This window comes from Cebus imitator, unplaced genomic scaffold (assembly GCF_001604975.1).
Source record: "Cebus imitator isolate Cc_AM_T3 unplaced genomic scaffold, Cebus_imitator-1.0 Scaffold261, whole genome shotgun sequence".
NCBI lineage: Eukaryota > Metazoa > Chordata > Mammalia > Primates > Cebidae > Cebus > Cebus imitator.
In genome coordinates this window covers 1,625,420-1,634,292 of record NW_016107576.1, presented here as the reverse complement: position 1 = coordinate 1,634,292, position 8,873 = coordinate 1,625,420, and the positions used below count along the sequence as shown (strand labels likewise).

General features: G+C 40.3%; 1 protein-coding gene across 2 annotated transcripts; it reads left to right on the top strand.

The window, feature by feature from the left end:
• Positions 1-451: 451 nt before the first annotated feature.
• Positions 452-7,850, top strand: CUNH1orf52 (chromosome unknown C1orf52 homolog). Of its 2 annotated transcripts, XR_001816849.2 has the most exons (4): positions 452-780; positions 1,419-1,617; positions 4,517-4,620; positions 7,123-7,252. XR_001816849.2 is itself a non-coding variant. In XM_017499842.2 (3 exons), exons 1-3 carry the CDS (start codon positions 505-507, stop codon positions 7,194-7,196), a joined length of 549 nt encoding a protein of 182 aa, XP_017355331.1. In that variant the 5' UTR covers positions 457-504; the 3' UTR covers positions 7,197-7,850. The 2 variants fall into 2 exon arrangements, 1 of the variants encoding a protein (XP_017355331.1); XM_017499842.2 differs by lacking the exon at positions 4,517-4,620 and having other exon boundaries at positions 457-780; positions 7,123-7,850.
• Positions 7,851-8,873: the final 1,023 nt, after the last annotated feature.

Sequence of the window (8,873 nt, the reverse complement as noted above, 5' to 3'; positions counted from 1 at the left end):
TTTGAATGAGGTCAAGCAGGAAAGGATTTGGTTCTTGGCTTGGGAAGTCCACCACCCCTGGAGGTCTTCCATGACAACCTAGGGAAACACACTGAGAGTAATTTTTATTTGGAAGATGAAATGCAGTGGATCAGAAAAAATTCTACCCTCTCTGGGCAAGGGCTAAAGTGGAGTGACAGTGAAAAGACAAAATTCTTAGCTTTTCTGTGCCTTTAGTAAATGCCATCGAATGCGGGAAGTTTGGCTGGGCTCCCTGGCTCAGTACTTCATCGTTTTTCAGAGCTCCTCAGAAATGAGCAAAAGCAGCCCCCGCCCCTGCTTGGGAACTTGCCCGGCCCGCCTCCAGCCTCGGCCCCTCCGCGGCGAAGCAGCAGCGTGGCGCAGCCGCCAGGGGTCGCAGACTAAGTGCTTATTTGCAAGACGTGGGGCGGGGCCGAGCGCGGGGCGGACCCTGGCGTAGCTTCCGGCTTCCGGCGGAGTGCTGGGTTGTAGCTTGCGGCCGTCATGGCAGCCGAGGAGAAGGACCCTTTGAGCTATTTCGCGGCCTACGGGAGCAGCAGCTCAGGCTCCTCGGACGAGGAGGATAACATCGAGCCGGAGGAGACAAGTTGCAGAACCCCGGATCCGGCGAAGTCGGCGAGCGGCTGTAGGAGCAAGGCGGAGAAGCGGCTCCCGGGACCCGACGAGCTGTTTAGGAGCGTGACTCGCCCGGCCTTTCTCTACAATCCGCTCAACAAGCAGATAGACTGGGAGAGGCACGTCGTCAAGGCACCTGAGGAGGTGAGGTCCCCGACCCCGTTTCCCGGTCTCGACCCCGGCCTGCGCCCCCTTCCTCCTGAGCCCCCTGCTGGGGACCTGCTGTCCGTTCCCCCACACGCAGTCACCCCCGCGGGATGCCGCACCACCCCCTCCCACCTCGAGCCCCGGGAAGCCCGGCCCCTTCCCCCAGCCTGGTGGGTGTCAGACCGGACCCGCAGCCCCGCCCCCTCGTGAGGAGACCCAAACCTCCGCGCTCGGTGCCCCGACCCCGCGCGGCGAGGACTAACGGTGGTGACTCCCCCGCCCCCCCCGCTGCAGCTTCTCCCTGAGACCCCTTCCCTTTGACGCCGAAGTGCCTGCGGTGCTGCCTCCAAGACAGTGTCTGCTGCAGCCTCCTGAAGGGGTCAGCCTTGGCGTAGTATCTCTGAGACTGGATTCTTCTTTGGTAACTAAAAGTTATTAGCTTTATTCATATAGGGAACCCTTTGGCTTTTCACTTAACAGTATTGTGGTTTTGATGGAAAAATGTGTCTTTCAACCTTAAAAAAAAAAAAAAAAAAAGCCTGAACGATAAGCGAACTGCAGGGAGATGCATGTGCCCACGTCTATCATAGGAACCTCGGTTCGTCACAGTGCTTCTTAATGTGCTTGCTTAACAGCCTCCAAAGGAATTCAAAATATGGAAGTCAAATTATGTACCACCTCCTGAGACCTACACCACTGAGAAGAAGCCTCCGCCTCCAGAGCTTGACATGGCAATAAAATGGTCTAACATATATGAGGACAATGGTGATGATGCCCCACAGAATGCTAAGAAAGCTAGGCTTCTACCAGAAGGAGAGGAGACATTGGAATCAGGTAAGAAAAGTCAGAATCTGGTGGTAATCTGTTTTGATCCCGGGGATGGGCTTAAAAAGAATGAATTAATGAATGAAAATTAAATCTAGTGAATTGGCAAAGTAATCTGATGGTCTTTGGATACTTCTTGCTCTGGTTTTAAAAAAGATCGTATAAATTTGGCTTTAACGCGAAGTCTCTCATAACTCAGCTAGTAGTTGCTGTGTTTTAGTGAAAGATGATAAATTATTCAGGCTTTAAAGTGAAATATCTGATATCCAGTAGTCTGTGATTCATGATGCCTTATTATTTTATTATTAGAACAACAAATCAATTCCTGGATTCTTGTGACTGTCGCTGCAGAGTGCTGATTAATTTTCTTTTTCTTTTCTTTCTTTTTTTTTTTTTTAAGGCAGAGTTTCGCTCTTGTTGCCCAGGCTGGAGTGCAATAGCACGATCTTGGCTCACTGCAACCTCCGCCTCCGAGGCTCAAGCAATTCTACTGCCTCAGCCTCCCGAGTAGCTGGGATTATAGGCGCCAGCCACCACATCCAGTTAACTTTTGTATTTTTAGTAGAGACAGATTTCACTATGTTGGCCAGGCTGCCAGTTCTTATTTTAATTTTGATTCTTGAACTCCTGACCTCAGGTGATACGCCCACTTCGGCCTCCCAAAGTACTGGGATTACAGGCGTGATCCACCGTGCCCAGCTCTTTTTTTCTTTTATTTTCTTTTTTTGAGACAGTTTTGCTCTTGTTGCCCAGGCTGGAGTACAGTGGTGCATCTCAGCTCACTGCAACCTCCGCCTTACAGGTTCAAGCGATTCTCTTGCCTCAGCCTCCAAGTAGTTGGGATTAAAGGTGCCCTCCACCACGCCCGGCTAATTTTTGTTTGTTTCTTTTTAGTAGAGACGCGGTTTCACTATGTTAGGCTGGTCTTGAATTCCTGACCTCACGTGATCCACCTGCCTCGGCCTCCCAAAGTGTTGGGATTACAGGTGTGAGCCACTGTGCCATGCTGAAGGCTTCATTTTCTATTAAGGCAGTTGTGCTTCCGAGCTAAAATTAGTATGACCAAATGAATTTAACTGAGCATTACTACATAGTAATAGGAAGATAATGACTTAGTTGTTTTACTTTAGTTCATAATATCATAATTTCATCTCTTACTTGGACTATCACAGTAATCTTTGCCTACACACTCTTACCCAATCTGTTCCATTCTTTACACCGCAGCTAGTGTTGAGTTTCTAAAAGTCATATCTGATTATGTAACTTGCCTGCTTAAAACCCTTCAACAGACAGAGTCAAGGCCTTCTATGGATAGGTCCTTTCTCCCTCTCCACAGTCATTTTTAATGGCCCCCTTTCTAGCACTTGAAGATCTTGAAATCCAGAACTGAATTTCATGGTTCCCTGCCTTTCAGTATATGTTGCACCTTATTCTGGAGTGTTCTTTCTTACCTATTTAGCTAGTAAACTCATTCATCCTTCAAAATCCAACTCAAAAGAAGAAATCTCAGGTATCACCTCTAATAATTATTTGCTCCTCTGTACCTTGTAATGCTAATGCTGTTGATTGCTCTCATCACTTGTATGTGATTTTTTTTAAAAGTCTGTCTGCTTTATGATGAGTTCCTCAAACAGCAGGATTTGAAGTGTTTATGTGTGTATCAGGTATATTGTAAGTATTCAGTGGATAGTTGTTGAATTGAACTAATGTTTTGGACCATTATTTTTAAGAAAGAGTATGCCATTTTTGTTAAACAGATTTCTGATCTTCCCACAGTATGAGGGCTACTTAGCCCCTTTTTACAGTTATACAGGGAGTGATGTTTTGTTTTAAAAGAAAGGAGAACCAACTGGCAGGAGTTCTTATTTTAATTCTGATTCTACCTAGGTTTTCCATTACTTTTGCTGACTGCCAGTATGTATTAGAAGTCACTTTAATGAAGGAGCATCTTCAATAAGTGGCATCTTTTTGCAGACCTTAAGTGATGTGAACATTTATAATACCTCATATTGTACAATCTTTTTCATAAATAGTAAAAATATATTTGCTTAAATAATCTTTAATTCTTACAACACCTTGTGAAATGAGAGCAATGTGGAAATGATAGCTTATATAGCTTGTCCAAGCTCACAAAACTAGAAAATGCCAAGTTCTAAAATAGGCACTTTCACACAGTTTTCTAATTTATTACTGTGAGCAACCTGATACAGAAGTGCTACATGATTCATTATTATTGTTTTACGGATGAAACAATCAGAGATTAGAGACTTACCCAAATTCACGCAGCTAAAGAAGAGGCAGAGTAGGAATTCAAATCCAGACCTTTAAATAGAAATTATGCCTTATTAAACTGGGATTTGGTCTCCTGATGAATAACTGTTTCTCAACAATGTTTGAGATACAGCTATTCTTCTGTAGGGATAATGGCATTAAAGATACCAGGGTTGATATTCAAACTAGATTTCCATAGTATGGTGCTCTCACATCTTTGTCCCTATATGGAAAAAGCCAGGATTATACACCAGGGCAAGCAAGCAAGAAAGAATTATCCTTTTTCTAGCTTAGCTTTTGAGTTAAGTTAGAAGGAGTTCCAAATATGTGGCAAGTAACACTGCTATTCACATAGATAATTTCTGTCCTTTTGATCGCATGATGGCCCTTCATCAGAAAACAAATACAGGCAATATCAAATGACAAAAAGACCTTTTTATAAGTGATTTTTGCCATTTTAGATTCCTATATCATAAACCCACTGTAAAATCAATTTCTCTGGCATAATTTTTAGCCTTTTTTTAATTCATAAAATATGTATCAGAAACTCTGCACTCTTAAATTATCCAAATTTTAGATTATCAAGTTACTTTTGTATTTTGCTTTCCCATTCTGCCCTTTGGCCTTTTATTGCCAGTTAACTTCCAGTTACTTTAAAGGAAGAGCTGGAAAAGGTTGAGAACTCATCGTTGGGTCTTGCTGCTTATCAGCACTTCTGGTTTTAGTGGTTGTAAAATGTAGGTAAGTAAAGCTTAATTATTAATTGTAGCTTTATTGACATGTATAATGTAAAAGCATAGTTAATATAGTTAGTGATTTTTAGTTTACATTTTTTAGAATTTAGAAAGTTTGTTTATATGTTAAACTTACTTGAGTGATTCGAGTTCCATAATAAAAAATTGTTTCCTCACCAGTACTGTATATGAGACAGAGTAAAAAAGCTCAGTAAAGTTGGTAAATGAACTTACTCAGTATTTTTCTGCTCTAGTTTACAAAAGCAATGCCTTGTCATGACACTAGGTGGCATAGCACTTCTGCTCAAATCACTGATAGCCAGTTATTTTTTCAACTTCATTAGTTTGTGGTTTTGTTATTCAGTTAATTTACTTGTAATAAGTGTCAGGTTAAAAGCAAAAATATCTCAGTATCATCTTTTACATGTATGTTAATGAATAGTGAATATTATAGTAAACTTAGTACATTCTTTTTTTTTTTTTGGAGACAGAGTCTTGCTCTGTTGCCAGGCACCAGGCTGGAGTACAGTGGTGCGATCGCCCGCCTCCCAGATTCAAGCAATTCTCCTGCCTCAGCATCGCACATAGCTGAGACTACAGGCACGCGCCACCACGCCCAGCTAATTTTTGTATTTTTTAGTAGAGACGGGGTTTCACTGTGTTGGCCAGGATGGTCTCAATCTCTTGACCTCGTGATCCGCCTGCCTCGGCCTCCCAAAGTGCTGGGATTACAGGTGTGAGCCACCGCGCCCAGCCAGTACTTTCAATTTTTATGTCATCACTACTGAAAATCTCAAGACAAGCTTAGTGGTAACTAACTCCAGTTAAAAAGCAAAAGGTTTGGCTTGTTTGAGTGGTATACCATGTTACTTGGTTTGTAGAGCCAGTATTTTTGTGTGTGCTTGGTAAACTACTGATTAAAACTTTGATTTTTAAGTTCCTGGGGTGAGTTCTTGATCTGAATTGCATTTCATTATGCTGCCTACATAAATCCATAGTGCTCTGTGAAGCACATGAATAACATCACCATGCTGTGCTTGAAGAGGAGTGAAGCTGAATGGTACTAATTGTTAATCTGCATCAATAAATTCGATATTCTGATATGGTACAATTAGCAGAAGGGAATTGAAGGCTTAAGATTTTAAGTATATTTCCTTCAAGGAATTTATGATTTGATGTCAGTAGTTCCCCACATTTTTAATATGAAGGCCCCTTTCAGTATCAAAATATTTTATAGATCTTGTTTGATGCCTGTTGAACTTTTTGAGTATCTGTTGATCGAGAAAATAGTTCAAAAGCTACAATTAATTAGTAATGTGCTCAAAATAAATTTGTATTTTATAAACCATAACATCTTTTACATGTTATTAATTCTGTATGGACTTCTTAATACCACTCATTTGTTTAGGGAGATGGGAATTAGCAACTAGTCTGTGCTACCCTGTATTTTTTCACTGTAGTTGGATTTTTAAAAATAGAATAAAAGGGTCCACTTTGTGAGGTTTGACACCATTTTTATGAAATGGAAATTTTCTGTAATATTATAACATTTTGGAAAGGTGTAAAAGACATTGCTTTAATGTAAGGCTCTTCTCTAACTTCCCTTCCTTCTCCAGATTCTCCATAATATGAAGTAGGAAGATACTTATTTTTCTGTTGCCATTAGAATGTTCTGGTTGTTCTAGGAATGGCAGGGGTGAGGGGGTGCGGATTAGAGCTTCCTAGGATAAAATTCCAAATAGAGGTTTGGGGAAACCTACTTGTGAGTGCATTTTAACCTCAAAATAAGGATTTGGAGTGGGTGGAGAAGGAGATGAGGAGAAAGAAGTTGTTTGTGGAGGGGAGAAAGGTTTTTTTGGAGGAGAGAAAGCTGATAGCCACTTAAATAATGTCCTGGTTAGATTGATAACTATTTTTTGTAAAAAGAAAACAATATGCTCCATTCTTACAAAGCACTGATTGTATTTGAATATACACAATGTAAATACTATTATGCAGGTGCATCCAAGGGGGAGAATACAGTCAATGAGTTCTTAGTTTCTGTTTTTGGTTGGGCCAGTAAAGCCCCTTCCTCATCCCTCTTTTCTGCTGATCACTAGAGACAGAAACTAAAAACCATGGCTTTAGGCTGCTAAAAGCCTAAAACAAAACGGAACAACAAATAAGGCAGGTTGGACAAACTTGCCGAGTATTTGGGAGCAACTTTTTCAAAACAAGTCTGATTTGGGGGAAGTCAAGTCACTTATTTTAAGCTACCTTAATATAGCACTAAAGAGTCACTGGGAATTTTGTAAGGCTGTAATTGAAAAAAAAAATTTGCTTACTTTCACTTGCATTTAAAAATCAGAACTCTAAAGGTTAATTCTTGGTTTTTCTTATGTTTTTTATTGGAAAGCTTTGAGAGAAACAGTTGATGAGGGTAATTTGGTATAAAGTCAGTGAGATTTAATTTTTAACATGTTGGGTTTTTTAAAATTACTGATTGAAACTCTTCCTTTTCTGTTTAAAGATGATGAAAAAGATGAGCATACTTATAAAAAGCGCAAAGTAGAGCAAGGAGAACCAGCAAAGAAGAAAAAGTAGAAAACAAATGACCAGAATTTCTGGACTGCTAAACTTGTTGAAATGTTTCTTTGGGCAGATTAAGCTGGTATTGTGGGTTATTATCACATGTTTCCATGAAAGTACATACGTTAATGAACTAACTAGTAAGTATTGCCTCAAGAACGTTCCACTGTAGAATTCATTTTTTATTTAAAACATGTATGTATTTAAAACTCAACTGGTGATTTGTGATTGCGAAATTGATACTTGGATGCATTCTTACTCTCACAGAATTGGCGACATGCTTTGAGAGTTTTGTCACATGCTGACATGCCATTGTTCTATAAACCTTTTATAAAGGAATATATTTTTAAAGTAAATATATTGTAATGTACTGTGAACTTGTAGGGTGCTTTTCAACAGTCTTTGTACAGTGTAAATAGATCATGGAAATAAAATTACTTATTCAATATTACTGCATAACATTAACATTTGAATGTTTGTCTGTGACAAGTACCCTATTTGCTGTGTGACATTTTAAGTTGTAATAAGAAGTATTACCATTTAAAGAGTGCCTACTGTGTTCCAGGTGCTTTGTGAATATGTTTTCTCTGATCCTTAAACAACCTAGCAAGATATTATTAGTATTCCCATTTTATAATAAAGAATGCTTGAGTAGCTTGTCTAATGTTACACGGCTAGTGAGTGATTAATTTGGAATTTAACTTGGGACACATTAAACCACCTGCCCATCAGTCAAAATTTAGTCATCTTTCAAGAACGACATCAGTTGTCATCTCTTCAGGGTACTTTTCTGTTGTAGTTAATGGGGATCTTTTCCTCTCCTGATTGTATGATTATACTTGTCATCTGTGCTTTATGGTTATTCATTAATTTCTTTATTAAATTGTAAGTTTACAGGACATTCAGTTAAATTTAAATTTCAGATAAATAATGTTTTGGTATATTTAGTATTCAGGACATACTTATACAAAAAGTGTGTTTATCTGAAATTCACATTTAACTGAGAATCTTTTATTTTCTCTGGTAACCCTACTTCTACATGTTTTCTCTACCCAGATTCTATTTTAGTGCTTTTCATATAGTAACACTCAGTAAAATGAACAAGAAGTAGTTGGGAAGATGTAAACTTTGAGTTCCAAAATGCAGTTCAGTTATTTGTAGTATTTTGAATAATAAAACGGAGGTTACAGTGCATCAATCCTTCCATGATTCTCAAGCCCTTAAGAGATAAGAATTAATTACAGAACACTGTACATTCAGTGTATAAGAACCATACAGCCAAGCATGGTGGTTCATGCTTGTAATCCAGCACTTTGGGAGGCCGAGGTGGGAGGATAGCTTCAGGCCAAGAGTTTGAGACCAGCCTGGGCAACATGACAAGACTCCATCTCTACAAAAAAAAATTAAAATTTAGGGGCCGGGCGCGGTGGCTCAAGCCTGTAATCCCAGCACTTTGGGAGGCCGAGGCGGGTGGCTCACAAGGTCAAGAGATCGAGACCATCCTGGTCAACACGGTGAAACCCTGTCTACTAAAAATACAAAAAATTAGCTGGGCATGGTGGCGCGTGCTTGTAATCCTAGCTACTCAGGAGGCTGAGGCAGGAGAATTGCCTGAACCCAGGAGGCGGAGGTTGCGGTGAGCCGAGATCGCGCCATTGTACTTCGGCCTGGGTAACAAGGGCGAAACTCTGT